Below are 16,733 nucleotides of genomic sequence, written 5' to 3'. Positions count from 1 at the left end.
CATGCATATGTGTGCGTGAGCTCAAAATCGAAGTGCTGAGTGCCGGAGCCGTCTCTTCTTCCTATATTAACTTGCTCTGTGGTACTGAACATGAACAACCACAGAATGAACAACACTGATTTAATGATTCTCATGCCAATTCCAACTGTGATTCCAACTATATCCTTATTGTTAAAGATATCGGCTAAACTGTACATTATAGGGCGTGGAGTTGAGAGTCGTAATTTTTTTTGTGGTTAGCTATTGACCTATGGAACCTAAATCTGAAATTTCACAGCGCGAAAACTTTTTGTTTTTGAGTCACGAATTTTTGAAAATCGGAAAATTTTACTCCATTTTATCTTTGAAACGCGAACTTACTGTTATGACAGTGTCAAATTGACCTACAGCAATTGTCAAACGCGTTTCATTTCAGGTAAAACATTTCTATCTAACAAAAAAATATTATAATTTAAATTTTATTTATGAAATTTGTATTTTTTTTAACAACAACATTAAAAATAATTATTATTAAGTATAGTTTTTGTAAAATAGATTAAATAAAATAAAATTATTAATATTCGCAATTTATAATTTAACAAAAATATTAATCGAAGTGTCTAGTCGTCCGCTAAACGGATGAATAAAATAAATTAGTCGTCCGATTACCGGATGAATAAAATAATTTAATCGTCCGATTATTCGGATTACTAGATAACCTTTTAACACTAAAGCTAGTTGGGTTGGACTAAAGCAAAGGGGGCGCAGGACTTTTGATGGAGTTGGTGTCATTTTAACACCTATTTATTATTGTTTTATCGTAAAGATAACGCTAATATAAGCATGTTTTATAGGAACAACTTTTCTCTAAAATCAAAAATGGCGGAGATATTCACCCTCAATTCGTTAGGTTAGGTTTAGGTTAGGTTAGCCTTTAGGTTAGGTTAGGTTAGGTTAGGTTTCTTAAAAAAAACTACACAGAAATAGGAGCCCCGCGAAGCGGAGCTCCGTCGACGCGCAAAAAAAAATCAAGTTAGGTTAGGTTAGGTTAGGTTTCTTAAAAAAAAAAACTACACAGAAATAGGAGCCCCGCGAAGCGGGGCTCCGTCGACGCGCAAAAAAAAAATCTAGTTTAGGTTAGGTTAGCTGTTAGGTTAGGTTAGGTTAGGTTTCTTTAAAAAAAAACTACACAGAAATAGGAGCCCCGCTTCGCGGGGCTCCGTCGACGCGCGAAAAAAAATACCTACGTGTGCCCTCCTCCCCCCACAAAAAACCTATAATACGTGCGGCAGTTCTCTAAAGAAACCCCGATAACCTAACTATATAGATAAATAGATGTTATCGGACGATTAAATTATTTTATTCATCCGGTAATCGGACGACTAATTTATTTTATTCATCCGTTTAGCGGACGACTAGCGCTGTCCAATATTAATTGTACGCTTTGTACCGTGGAACAAAACAATAAAGACGTCATTTTCAGTTACCGTTCGTTTGCTGCCTTTCAGTCGAGATCGTTTCGTGCGTACTCCTGTTAAGCCCTAAAACTGTACAAAACTATTAAACTTTTACTTTTAGCATACAATATTACTAGTATTGAAAACTATTATTGTAAAGTAATAATTAATATTAATTGCTTCAGATCAATGTGGAACTGGAAAAAAATACCTAAAGCAAAGGGGGCGCAGGACTTAGAAAATTTTTGATGGAGTTGGTATCATTATAACACCTATTTATTATTGTTTTATCGTAAAGATTACGCTAATAAAAGCATGTTTTGTTGGGGCAACTTTTCTCTAAACTTGATAATTACCAAGATACATGACGGATTGTAAAATGTAAATTTTTTCAATGATGGAATATTATGTATTCAATATTAAGCTGCGAAAGTCCGAATCTAGCTAAAAAACGTTACGCTAAAATAAGCATTGCATTATCATAAGACTTGCCACAGAACCGAAGCTGTCAACCCCGAATTCCCCGTGGTCTTGTCTGCCCTACCCCTAGAGTGTATGTAAAAAGCCGGAGGCGCGGAGGGAGAGTCACGCAAGGGCGGAAGGGCTGCACTTCCCGTAGCGCCGGAGCTAAGGCAGTGTCTGAGACAATATAAAAAAGACATGAGGAGATAGGGAAAGGGTTAGGTTAGGTTTTATCATCAATCTTTGAGGGCGAATATCTCGGCCATTTTTTATTTTGGAGAAAAAGTTTTTATTATAAAACATGCTTATTTTAGCGTTTTGAATAAAAATCATGTATTTTATGATACCTATACAATTTTCACTTTAGATCAAAAATTTTCTAAGTCCTTACTTTGCGCCCCCTTTGCTTTAGGCGGACCAAAACTTAATTTGTAAATATCTCGAAAACTATTAATTTTCGCGCCCCCCCCTTTACAGGGGAAGTTCCTAGTACCCACCCCCCCTCTCTCCACCCCCCACTACCCCCAAATTCCACGCCCTATAATGTACAGTTTTACCAAGATATCTGTTAACTGTGTTATTTGTGTATGACAAATTTTATTTCAACAATCAAGATTGCATCAATGAGAAAAATGACTAATGTGAGAAAATTCATAGGTAAAAGAGAAGAATCATTTATTAGTCTTTCAATTTTAAAGATATCAACCTTATATAAACATAGGTACTTATTTAAATATCATACCTAATAAAACCTTCTAATCAATAATATTTTTATAACAGATATAGGAGCAAATTTGACCGATGATATGTATCAAGGTTTATATCATGGTTCCAAGAAGCATGATCCAGATCTCAACAGGGTTTTAGACAGGGCTTGGTCTGGTGGAATGAGTAAAATGATTATAACAGGAGGCAACTTGGCAGATAGCAAAAAAGCTTTGGAACTTGCCAGAACTGATTGTAAGTTAATCTGGTCAATAATTTAATGGCATTGGTTGTCAAACTGCTTACGACTATGGATAACATCAAACAGTAAATTATGTTGTTTGTGATAAGTATGATAGTTAATTATAGCACTCATAATGTTAGTATGTTAAATCAAAGGTGTCATACTTATTGAATACAATTTTGTATAATAAAAATAAATTTAAATAGTGAAAAGCTTAAAATTTGCTTCTGAAATACATATGTGTGCAATTATTCATAGTATAGTAGTGAGTATAATTTTCAGCTCGCTTATTTTCCACTGTAGGATGCCATCCAACTAGATGCAATGATTTTCTATCTGATCCTGAACAATATCTTAAAGATCTAAGTGATTTAATCACAGAAAATAAGGACAAAGTTGTAGCAATTGGTGAATTTGGTTTGGATTACGAAAGATTGAACTTCTGTGATAAGGAAACACAGGTGAAGTGAGTTGATCCAATGATCCAATCAATATATTATTTCTAATATTGCTTATTATCTGTATCAATCACCTTTCTGGGTACACTTGGTTTACATATTGTGAGTATAGAACAGAGGGTATGTGGGTCGATTCCCGTTGGAAGAAAAAAAATGTCTCCGTCTGGCAGGACACAGAAGCACCTACTTGTCACTAAAGAAAATCGATCAGTGAAACATGCATAATGCATCTGCCCCTAACCCCACTAGGGGACACGGGACTTTACATTTAATGATCTTGTAACTAATCAACATCATCAAAATTCAAACATCAATTATTCAATGTCTTCCTACAAATTATCAGCTTCACTAATTGTATGTTTGTATACTTGCAGTGTATTTATAAACTACTCTTTTAGGAAGTATGTACTCGATTTCTATCCACTTCAAATGGACAGATTTGATTCATATATTATATCTATTTATGTACATACTTATTATGAAGGATTAGTGACAATGTGGTGACAATCCACCCATTTCATGAGTTTATCTTATTAGTTTATGAACCTATTTTATTTAATATGCAAAATAGATGTGATAATTATTATTAAAATATAACACTAGTAGTTAACAAGTTATTTTTAATATACAATTAACATTGTTCTGTTATGAGTGCCTGTCATTAAAAAGTTAGAAAAATAGTTACTTAATGATGAAAAATAGTGAAGACAGTAAATTATTTATTTTTATATTTATTCAACAGGTCTGTAACCCTTGTCAAGCAATTTCAAGTTTAAAATGTGAAAATATAATCTTAAAGATAAATTTTACCCAGGGTAAGCAACTGGGCTTACTTATAAAGATGTCTTTCAGATATTTTGAACTACAATTAAAACTATGTAGTGAGCATAAACTGCCTCTATTTCTTCATTGTCGTGGTGCTACTGACGATCTTGTTGGCATACTTGGTAAACATAGGGATAGCATTACCGGAGGCGTTGTACATTCATTTGATGGATCATATGACTGTCTACAAAAGATATTGGAGCTCGGAATGCATATAGGAATTAATGGCTGGTAAGTTTGCACACCCACACACACACACATTCACACACATACACTAGAATATCATTTTACAATAATGTCACATTGAACATAGAGTCTGATTGCTGTAAGTTAAAAAAATAGGAGAATTAAATTTATATTCCTTGCTAACTACCTACGTACTTCCAAAATTTTACAGTCACAATATTGAAAAATTACTTTTGGCAGTTTAAATTAAGTATCTCAAGAAACAAGCTTAAAACATCTACAGAATAAGACTATCAAATTATTTTTTTATTTCAGCTCTTTACGCACTGTAGAAAATCTGGATGTAGCATCAAAAATACCACAAGATAAACTGTTGATAGAAACCGACTGTCCTTGGTGCGAAATCAAACAGACGCATCCCTCTTTTAAGCATGTTACAACGAAGTTTCCATCTGTGAAAAAGGAAAAATATTCTCCAGAATCAGACAATCAAGTTAAAGGCAGGAACGAGCCTGTAAATATAGTGTAAGGATTTTTTGTAAAAAAACATGCAATGACTTTTTTTATGCGTCCCACATTAGCTGAAATATGCATAATGGTTTTTGTGACCTTTGACCCCTTATTTTCAAAACTTGCGACCATCCAATTGTGAATTTTGAGAACAGTTTTAGGATGCCAAAATACAAGGTTTTTATTTAATACTTGAGGTCCGCCCCGGCTTCGCTCGTGGTACATACATATTTCGCAATAAAAGGTAGCCTATGTCCTTTCTCGGGTATCAAAATATCTCCATACCAAATTTCATGCAAATTGGTTCAGTAGTTTAGGCGTGATTGAGTAACAGACAGACAGACAGAGTTACTTTCGCATTTATAATATTAGTATGGATTTCGTAATATACCTACTGAGTCTCGATTTTCCGATATTTGCACCTAAATTGGCCTAAAATTACTGCACTATAAGCTCTTCGGCACGGTTTCCAATGTAATATTTGTAATATTTCCGTCCTGCAAATGAATTACTCCTAATTCCAGTAAAAACGAATAAAACTAATCAAAAATCGTTAAAATGGGTTCAGCCGATATTGAGTTAAGAAGGAGTATAAAGCAAAATTACCAATCTTCTATTAGATAATACGTGTAATATTCAAGACCTAATCTAAAAAATAAAATATATATCAAACTAGATGATATGTTCAACGATTCTGTTTAAGGTTGATGTTCCGACCGTCCCTACATACATTTTTGATTACCTCTAAACACTTAACACAGACACTATTTCTTTAAAACTAATCATTTTATCACTTCTCTATAATGAAATGTGTGCGCGTTCGACCTTTTTAATCAATAATTTACAATATTTACTTAGAAAAACAACAGTAAAATACCGGAAAAATTTGACACTTCTACAGTAGTGTGCGTGACTTTTGCCAAGCGAAACACGACATAAAGCACGACATCTAGCGCATAGACTATATACTTATTACAGATCTAGCGCGTCAATGTCTAAACGAAAGGCGATGTTTAGACATTGACGCGCTAGATGTCGTGCATTCGCGTTCGTTATCTTATGCATAATGAGCATAATTCTAATAAATCAAAGTTCTGTGTAAAAATTGAGTAATTTCATTTCCAATCGTTCAAAGAAAATAACAATAAAATAAAATAAAACTAATGACCTTAGAAACTATGTTTTTTTTTATTTATTACTCATTATTGTTCGTCCGTCGTAGGTCTGTAAACTGTATTGTACACTGAAGGTAAATGGTACTGTAGGTACTTTAGTTCGGCGTCGTCGCTCGTCGGCTTGATATAAAATTACATTCTTGATTTCATTGACACGCGCTATGATTTGCGCGCGGAATTTCTTGTGTTGTGAATTTATTTTTGTATGCTATGCATTTTAATTGATTCAAATTGCAATGTTTCTCTAGTATGCATTTGAGACTATATTGTAAATTGTAATAATTGATCGTGGGTATAGTAATTAATTATTCTAATAACGCAATTAGTAATATATGTATTTTCGGTGGGATTCAAAACAAAAAATTGGCCCGTGATTTTTATGAAATTTCACCACATTTCAAATCACATCAATCATAGTTCATACACATGTATGACGAAAGTGATTAGTATTGTGGCTAACATTGACTCATCAGTTCATCACTGAAACCAGTGATAAATCAGTACCTATATCATATTGTGTTTGAATATTTTTAAACAATGATATAAGTATACAATTATTATAAATCGGTAAACTATCAAAGTAATCACAAACTTGCAAACATTGGTAAAATGTCCAGTAGTTTATGAGCCTATTCATTACAATCAAACAAACAAACAAAGTTTTCCTCTTTATAATATTAGTGTAGACAAACACTATGAATACGATCACGAATGCAAATTCGGGGATTTTCTAATTATTGCTAAATAATAATTGAATTCGTTTTGAAATACTCTATAATTTTTAGTGTATAAATAGACATTTATAATGTGGTGCTCATTTTTTTTGTACTGCTAACGCTATTGTAGGTACCTATTTTCGTTGTTTTATTTCAAGTGAACACGGCCATACAATTTTGTCACGAGCCGCCTATGATTGTAGGTACTTTTGTTAGGCTCCTTCGTCGTCCGCGTCAGCTCGAAAGTTCTTGATTTCATTGTCACGCGCTATGATTTGCGCGCGGATTTTCTTGTGTTGTGAATTTATTTTTGTATTATTATTATTTTTTATTTATTTTTTTATTTTATTGATTCAAATAAAATATTTCACTAGTATGCATTTGAGACTATATTGTATTATGTATAATTTATCGTAGGTATAGTTATTCTTATAACGCAGTTATATTTTCGGTGGGACAATTTGACCCGTGATTTTTCTGAAATATCACCACGTTGCAAATCACATCAATCATACACACGTATGACGAAAGTATAGTGGCTATAATTGACTCATCAGTTCATCACTGAAACCAGTGATAAATCAGTATATCATATTTTATTGTGTTTGAATATTTTTTAAACAACGATATATACAATATTATTATAAATCGGTAAACTACCAAAGTACTTCCGAATTTTCAGACAGACAAACAAGTAGTTTGAACACGCAGTTTTCTTATACTAGTAGCAAAAATCAAAACCATAATATTATGTTTACCTACTATATTTTACTAAAAGTCGAGTGCGTCGAAATCGTAAATAATAATATGTTTTTCACCTTCCTGGTTATTTTCCCATAGTAAATAGTGTTTTAGGTTTGTTGTTGTAGGTAGGAATAATAATAATTATTCTTACATGTTGGTTATGAAATGTATATTGAAATAATTTACTTTTACAAATCATTAGTGATATAAGTTTTGAGTGAAAATGCTTGGATCAGCATAATATTATATGGTACTTCAAATACATGTTTTGATAAAAAAAACAATAGTGTAATAAAATAAAACTGCGTTTTATTGTAATCAATGTTGACAATTTTAAATTCCAAAATTATTGATCAATAAAATAGTTTACACCAACAAATATAACTTTTATTTTTATAACAATCGTTCATAATATAAACCGTAGCAGGTGGCGTTTTGAAGTTCTGTCTACTCATACAGAAAAATGGAAAACTTGTTTTTTTTGTAAACAATTTATTACTCATGTTGTTTGGCAACTCGAAGCGTGGTCGTCCGTCGTAGGTACTTTTGTTCGGCGTCGCGTCGTCGTCCGCGTCGGCTTGATATAAAACATTCTTGATTTCATTGACACGCGCTATGATTTGCGCGCGGAATTTCTTGTGTTGTGAATTTATTTTTGTATGCTATGCATTTTAATTGAATCAAATTGCAATATTTCTCTAGTATGCATTTGAGACTATATTGTAATAATTGATCGTGGGTAGGTATAGTAATTAATTATTCTAATAACGCAATTATATTTTCGGTGGGATTCAAAACAAAAAATTGGCCCGTGATTTTTATGAAATTTCACCACATTGCAAATTATATATTATACAATTACAATTACAATTATTATAAATCGGTAAACTATCAAAGTAATTACAAACTTGCAAAATATGCTTTTCCGAATTTTCAGACAGACACACAATTTTATTAGTTTGTTTTAGCAAAGTAGGTACCTATACCTATACGCTTACGTCGCGCGTCGCGTCGTCGAAAACGGTGCGCCCAGAAACAAACATACCTAATTCAGTTACAATCCTTTTTACCCGACTGCCAAAGAAGGAGGGTAATGTTTTTCGAGTGTATGTAAGTATGTATGTATGTCTTTTCCTTTGTGACCACCTGTAGCCTAAACGGCTTGATGGATTTTGATGTATGAGGTATCGTTAGATTTGTCTTGATTACGGGAGTGTCATAGGATACATTTTATCCTAAAAGTCCCACGGGATAAAGACATAATAATATTTTTTCTAAATTTCCCTTTAAAAAAATATGTATGCGGTATCATTAGATTCATTTCAATCACTCTTTTTTTAGTGTGCAGTCGGGTATTTTGTTTTTTTAATAATTTACTTGTTTTGTTCCGTAATTTATTGTATTTATTCTAATACGATTTTTTTTATTCGTCGGCCAGTTCTACTAGGTATAAAACTTAGATTACAAAATAAAATACAGATGGAGCATGTCAATCATTCATCGCCCTTGTCAAAGAAAATACGAAATCAAAAACGAATACGTTCCTCCGCTAGTGCTATAGCGATTCTCGTGTCATGCAATACGTCAAAAGGGGTTTGATATTTTAGTAAAAAAATGCTGTCTTGTGATATTAAAACGCTGTAAAACTTGTTCCCGAAAACAAACAAAAAGATAAAACATCGTTTTACAGATTTTCTGTAGATTATTTGGCTTATTTAATTTTGTATACAAATAATAATTTTACAAATACGAAGGAATTCAAAACTTCAACGTATGCTGCCAGTATTTTGAAAATGAATTTGCCATTTTTTGGGGTAAAATCGTAAAAAGATATTCGGGGTAGTGCTGTTGGATTTTTCGATCGTGAATGTGATTATTTGTATAGTGCAATAAAAGTTCATGGTCATTATTAGATTATTTTAAAAAGCATTATACATTTTTTTGTTACTTTTATAAAAAGCGTCGTTTTCGCTTGCGATTTAATTCATGTGAACACATGATGGATATGATGAAAATAAAATGTCCCGCATTCTCGACTAAAAACTACCGCTATTCGCATTCATATGTTTTGAAAAATAAAAACTTTTTTAATGTAATTTATTTAATAAATTTAATGTAATTTATTTAATAAATTTAATGTAATTTATTTAATAAAAATTGAATAAAGTTATTTTGTCCATGTATAACTTTAGAAGATAGGTGATAAAATAATTTTTACAATATTATAAAATAATATCAAAAACCCGAATTTATATTAAAATAAAAATTAAAACATGACTGCTAATAATTTATGTAGCCTACGTCGCTACCACCACAGCTACCTTCATAATTCAGATGATTGCAATGACACCTCATAAGTCACAACTCAAAATCGATCCAACAGTTTATACTGCAGGGCGTGTCAAAGAAATATTATACATACATACCTACACTCGAAAAACATAACCCTCTTTCTTCCGTAGTCGGGGAAAATTTTGGGAAAATTTTCAATATCTGGTAACATAACACCCACACAGAAGCACCGTGTACGTACAGTGCAACGGCGAAATGACAGCACACATAGCTTTATGGAAATGACGATAAATTATTCAGTTTAGTTCGGCAACGCTCCATCTGTCTTTTATTTTGTAATCTAAGGTATAAAAAGATAAAATTGAAATATAATTATTGTAGCGACAGCCATATTATGTAACTATGTTTTCGTAAATATGTTTTTCACCTTCCTGGTTATTTTCACATAATCTTATCTTCTTCTTATATATAAAAATGAATCGCAAAATGTGTTGGTAAGCGCATAACTCGAGAACGGCTGAACCGATTTCGATCATTCTTTTTTTATTATATTCCTTGAAGTACGAGGATGGTTTTTATGTAGAGAAAACGTAAATATTATGTACCACGGGCGAAGCCGGGGCGGACCGCTAGTATATATATATATAAATGAATCGCAAAATGTGTTGGTAAGCGCATAACTCGAGAACGGCTGAACCGATTTCGATAATTCTTTTTTTATTATATTCCTTGAAGTACGAGGATGGTTCTTATGTAGAGAAAACGTAAACATGTACCACGGGCGAAGCCGGGGCGGACCGCTAGTCTTATATATAAAAATGAATCGCAAAATGTGTTGGTAAGCGCATAACTCGAGAACGGCTGAACCGATTTCGATAATTCTTTTTTTATTATATCCCTTGAAGTACGAGGATGGTTCTTATAGCTAGAGAGCTAGTTAGTTTAGTTTTAGTGCAGTGGCAGTGTAAATGTTGTTGTTGAGGTTATGTAAATTTAACACTTTAGTTAACTACCAAGATATAAAGAAATGAGGATAGGACACAATAACTATTGGTTGAGGTATTTATAAACTCATAATATACTTTTAAAAAAATCACGTTTTAATAAATTTCTAGAATTAAATTAGAACAGCTGATTCAAAATAGCCTAAAAAATCTTAATAATAATAATTACGCTTCACAGCAAGAAGAAATGTACCATATGTACCCGCACAAAGTCGATATTGTGTTGCCTACCGTTCGACTCAATGGCTAGGGTTGTAACTACCTTTAATAATTATTACCAAACTAATAAACCGAGTGATGCGAAATAACCATAATTCTTTTAGAGTTTGATAAAATGATCAGGCAGGTATTTTCTTTAATCCTCTGAATTCTCGGTTACTAAATTGTATCGTTGAAATTATTCTTAATCGCGTAAATTTAATAAATAATCATATGGAAAACACTTTTCATTTGTTTTTTTACTTTCACGCCCAACTACTATACAATAATTACGTTGTTTCGGTATTTTGACGAGAAAACGCAGGAAACATCCGTTGTATCATTTTAGATAGATTGTATATTTTGTATCTGTAGAATTGAAATCAAAGCTATGTATATGTTGTCTCCATTCTTTTCTTATCGGATTGTTGATCCCAATGCGAATGCGTCACTTAAATTTTATAAAAGACAATTAAGAACATCAAAAATAAAGTGATACGTAAATATTTCACAGTGCAATATATTATGTAATTAATAATAATTATATATTTATGAAAAAATAATTACATCAGATTTAATAATAGCAATTGTTTTGAATGTACATAATATGAATAAATGATTACATCATAATAGTAATAATCACAATTGTTTTATTTCCCATTTGTTGCAACCCTAGCATATTTTCATGTAGCAGCAGAAGTACCTACACTGGCGGCGCGGCGGCATCGTGCGACATCAAAGGCATTGCCTTACTAGGTAAGTTTATAATGACTCATTTCTTTTATTATAGAATTTACGTTTTACTTTTACAGAATCCGATTCAATGGATTATGAAGACGAGTCACACAACGCCATACGATAGTGATGATGAATGAACATTTCAATAAATGCATGCGTGTTTTTTTATGTTGTTTTGTAATTGTTAATTGTTTCTTAAATAAAGAAATAAACTAAATATTTAAATGATGATTTGTTATTTGCAACACAACTTTATATTTGAGATTCTTTACAAATGTATATTTAGTTTTGTATCATCAAATTTATAAATTTTATTCCATAGTTTTCAAAATTAAATGTAAATGACCATAAAAACATTAATAAAGTAAATCATTGATGTAAGGTCAGGGAACGTAATACATATATACATCTGACCATGTAGAAGCTAAGTCTTGTTGACTGCTGAAGTCTGTAAAGTTTTGTTGTCTGCTGAAGTCTGTACGCAATGAAAATGTCTGCCGTTTCGAAAATAAGTTTTTAAGACCCTAATAAATAAAATATATGAATGGCAGATCTGGTCAAATACTTTCAAAATTGTATTTTTTTCAGCACTTTCATAAGTGTCTGCCAGAATGTTATCCGCGTGATAATGGTCTGCCATTGTTATTTTCCGATAGTAATAATAATCTATTTTCAAATATCAAAATGGCAGACGTGGTCAAATGGTTTCAAAGTTCGCCAAAAATTTCCACCTGTCTTACCTAAGCGCGCGCCCCGTCCACCACTCTGGGCTTAGTGACTCCTCATCTCATGTATAGTAGGTATAGGGGAATCAACACACAAAAATCCAGGTCTGGTCAAATACATACAGGTAGCTTTGCGCTAGCTCTCTAGCTATTACTTCTTATGGAGAGAAAACGTAAACATGTACCACGGGCGAAGCCGGGGCGGACCGCTAGTAAATAATAAAATAATAAATAGTGTATTAGATTTGTTATTGTATCTTGTATACCTACGAATAATTATTCTTACGTCTTGTTGGGAAATGTTCAAATACCTACCTATTGAAATAATTTACTGTTACAAATCATTAGTGTTATTAGTTTTGAGTGAATAGGCATGGATCAGAAATTCAGAATATAATATGCTACTAACTACTCAAATACATACATGTTTACACAACAAACACCACTGACCTCTATAACTATAAGTTATAGAGGTCAGTGACCGTCAGTGACAAACACTATGGATACCTACGCTCGCGAATGCAAATTCGGTGATTTACTAATTATTGATACCTAGTCATTGAATTCGTTTTGAAATAGCCTGTACTTTGTAATTTTTAGTGTTATAGACATTTATAAAATGTGGTGCTCATTTTTTTGTAATAAATCATCCCGAACGCTATTGTATTTTCGTTGTTTTATTTCAAGTGAACACCTATACAATTTTGTCACGAGCCGCCTCTGGCCTCTGGGTGAAATAAACAAGTCAAATGATTTTTGTTCTGATTGTATTTTGGTAGTAGTTTGTTTAGAATTTACATTACCATTGTTTAATTTTTATTTTGTATTTGCAGTAAAATAAAAAGATGAAAAACTTCATTAGGTATATTGTACGACACCTCACTCTGAATCGCGCTAGCGAAATTTTTTCGTTACAGAGCACATATACAACTTTCGGACAATCTTCATTGAGGCCGGCCGGCAAATCGAGTATGTCGAGAAACTTCACTTATTCGATGGAGGTATTCTACCTTCCTTCCTCCACAGTTGTGGGACCCCGACGTGCATTGAACACGCAGCTTTCTGATACTAGTAGCTAAAATCAAAACCACAGATATGTCTGTGATCAAAACCATAATAATATTTTTACCTATTATTTTACTAAAAGTCGAGTGCATCGAAATCGTAAATATGTTTTTCACCTTCCTGGTTTTTTTTCCATAGTAAATAGTGTTTTTGATTTGTTGTTGTATGAATAATTATTCTTACTTGTTGGTTATGAAATGTATTTTGAAATAATTTACTTTTACAAATCATTAGTGATATTAGTTTTGAGTGAAAATGCTTGGATCAGCATAATATCATATTTGCTACTTCAAATACATGTTTTTATAAAAAAAAAACAATAGTGTAATGTAGGTAATAAAATAAAACTGCGTTATATTGTAGGTAATCAATTTTGACATTATTTATTTCCCAAAATTACAATAAAATAGTTTACGCCAACAAATATAACTTTTATTTTTATAACAATCCTACTTCCTACTAATGCGAAAGTTCATACATGTTTCAAAAGAAAAACTTTTACTTTTACTATTATTTCAATTTATCCGGTTTAATTAAGACTTAATATTGATACATATGATCATTATAAATACAAATAGGAATTAACAATATAACGAATACGTGGCACAACTAAAATTTTACCGATACCACCCGTGGTCATTCTCCTTTGTGGGTCATTTGTAACAGGATGGCGGTTCTACAGCGAAAAAAGAAAAATGATGGTCAGAACGCTGATACCGGATACCTTAAGATACTGTAATATAAAATATTACTAGATTAGATAAAATATTATAGGTAGTATCTTCACCGTGTGTGACGCGCTTTACATTCACGCCATCTAGAGTTAAATCTTTATCATTTTTGTATACGTCTGTGTGTGTAAACGACCCTGTATGCAATGACAGATGTTAAAACGCATAATTTTACCGAATTGGGTGGATTTTAAGGCAATGATATAACATATTTCAATAAAATATAATATTCAGTAACCGCCATGACTATTCCTAGGTTTGATGACTATTCCAATTACGCAAAAACTCAAATAAACTAGAAATGTAGAATTCAGCGCCATCTAGCGGGATATTGGCTGGGAACAGATCGTTGCAATCACCTTAATCAAAAACATAAAATATTAAAATTGACTCGATAAAAAAAAATCACCAAGTTAGCTCTAATTTTCACACTTTTACGTTTTCTACTTGACATGGTAATACTTATTATGATTTTTTTTCATAAACAATTATATTAAAACATTTGCAAGATATTTGTCAGAGCATTTTGTGTAATTACTTTTAGTTTTGGTTTTATCTGCGATAAACCACTTTTATCGTAACAAAACCAAACGTTTTATCTCGAGAAAAAAAGAGCGCCATCCTCTTGAATTAAATCTATTAGAAAAAACCGCATCAAAAAAACCCTTGTAAAGTTTTATAGAAGGGCCAGACAGAGAGAGCGACTTTGTTTTATACTATGTAGTGATGTACTTAAAATATATCATTCAGAAACATTTTTTAGAAAACAAAAATTTTCTTTTGATGATTTATTCCAATCTTTTATATTTCAGACACGTATTGGAAGTGTTAGCAGCGATACGCGGTGAAGACATCGATCTATTGGCTCAAGCTATTTATGAAAATACTGAAAGATTATTTTTTAGCTATAAGTGAAATTTGTTATAATATGTACCTACTACCTACATATTATTATTTAAATAAATTTTGTTTGTTTATGTAAAGGTCTTTTTTTTCAATATTTTCAATTTATCTACATCTGTACATAATATATGTATTAAAAAAATAATATTAATTGGAGGGGGTTTAAGAGACAATAATAGAGCATGAATAAAAAAAAATCTGTTTTTTTTGTACACGCTAATCTCCAGCACTACTGGACGGATTTGAATGAAAGTTTTTTTGTTATACAAAAAAAAAGATCTGATGGGCATTTTCTGCTAATAATAATTAAAAAAAATTAAGACCTGGAACATCTGAAACTGGAACCTTAAAAGACCAGCTACATTATAACAAACTAGTTGTTGCCCGCAGCTTCGCCTGCGTGGAAAAGATAGTTAAATGTTCATGGTATAACCTGCATCCCCTATTTTATCCCCTTGGGGGTAGAATTCATCAAAATCCTTTCTTAGTGGATGCCTAGTGCCTACGTCCTATCATCTACCTGCATGCCAAATTTCAACCCGATCTGTTCAGTGGTTTGTGCTGTGCGTTGATAGATCACTATGCCAGTCAGTCAGTCAATTCACCTTTGTGTTTTAAATATTTAGATATGCTTTAGCTAAAGTTGTTCAGTCTGATACTTCATACTATGCTCCTCGCGCTGCTCATTGCTCTGCTCATCTCTTCTTCTTCTTTGTCTCTCTGCTCATCTCGCTGCCGTTATTTGTCGCGACATTGCCCTCTCTGCCCACACACTGCTCTACTCGCGACGTTCCTCACTTGTCATTTGCCTTGGTGAGACAATGGACGTTGAAACGGTGGCAGCGTGTGCGCTATGCATTTTTAATATAGCTAATTATATTAATGTAGGTAGTAGAAGTTCACGGATAGGGAATCAACTAAAATTCAACGCTTGAGTTCTCAGCGTATTTGCACATCTACTTCTATATAGGTCTTCACAGATGAAGAGGGATCGATCGCTGATCGATATTATCATAAATTGTAACGAATAACTACGCATACAACTAAATATTCAAATTCTGCTGTGAGGCAGGGCTGCAGATATAGAAACTACATATATAATTTATCTTAGAGCTAGCGCGCACGAGCAACTTTGTCTCCGCAACTATTTTGTCTCTCCCATCAATTGTATGGGGAGTTGCGTCGCTACGTGCGCGCACTTTCATACTAGCCCATGGGTGGAGACTGGAGAGACAAAATAGTTGCGGAGACAAAGTTGCTCGTGCGCGCTAGCTCTTACAGAAAAGAGAAATATATTATTTACGTGCTTGGGACTCACTAAGAGAGACACTTTTATGGCACAAGGATCAGAAATAAAACTGAAATGCTATTTTACCGTTAAGCTAAAGTTAAAAATTCATTTATGGGTCAACGTATATGCTTTTACTACAGAATTCCACATTGTATTAAAGAGTTTAGTAGTGCTAAATTTAAAACTTATTTAAAAAATGTACTAAGTCGTTCAGAGAGCCTATTAACAGCGTTATGGAATATTATATGGAAGATGAAAATCCATGGAGGGTTGTCGCGTAAGAACCAGAGGACAGTTCTTTGACATACCTATATTATGTAGTTAC

General features: G+C 32.6%; 1 protein-coding gene across 3 annotated transcripts; it reads left to right on the top strand.

The window, feature by feature from the left end:
* LOC149901684 (deoxyribonuclease TATDN1) lies at positions 1-15,191 on the top strand. 3 transcript variants are annotated; one of them, XM_090110976.1, is made up of 7 exons: positions 1-81; positions 2,513-2,555; positions 2,679-2,858; positions 3,130-3,313; positions 4,158-4,361; positions 4,632-4,841; positions 15,027-15,191. In XM_090110976.1, the coding sequence occupies exons 2-7, from the start codon at positions 2,522-2,524 to the stop codon at positions 15,127-15,129; spliced, it is 915 nt and encodes a 304-aa protein (XP_089967102.1). In that variant the 5' UTR covers positions 1-81; positions 2,513-2,521; the 3' UTR covers positions 15,130-15,191. The 3 variants fall into 3 exon arrangements, with proteins under 3 accessions (XP_089967102.1, XP_089967101.1, XP_089967103.1); XM_090110975.1 differs by lacking the exon at positions 1-81 and having other exon boundaries at positions 2,463-2,555; XM_090110977.1 differs by lacking the exon at positions 1-81 and having other exon boundaries at positions 2,469-2,539.
* Positions 15,192-16,733: the final 1,542 nt, after the last annotated feature.

This window comes from Colias eurytheme, chromosome 16 (assembly GCF_061535395.1).
Source record: "Colias eurytheme isolate Ceu_HAF_F1 chromosome 16, ilColEury1 Martin Lab GWU primary, whole genome shotgun sequence".
NCBI classification, from domain to species: domain Eukaryota; kingdom Metazoa; phylum Arthropoda; class Insecta; order Lepidoptera; family Pieridae; genus Colias; species Colias eurytheme.
Note: the sequence above shows the minus strand (reverse complement) of the source record. Positions and strands in the feature narration are given on the sequence as shown.

Coding starts and splice junctions, on each gene's coding strand:
- LOC149901684 (XM_090110975.1), top strand. CDS start 2,486: ATGACAAATTTTATTTCAACAATCAAGATTGCATCAATGAGAAAAATG. Junction 2,859..3,129: donor GGAACTTGCCAGAACTGATT/GTAAGTTAATCT, acceptor TATAATTTTCAG/CTCGCTTATTTTCCACTGTA. Junction 3,314..4,157: donor GATAAGGAAACACAGGTGAA/GTGAGTTGATCC, acceptor GATGTCTTTCAG/ATATTTTGAACTACAATTAA.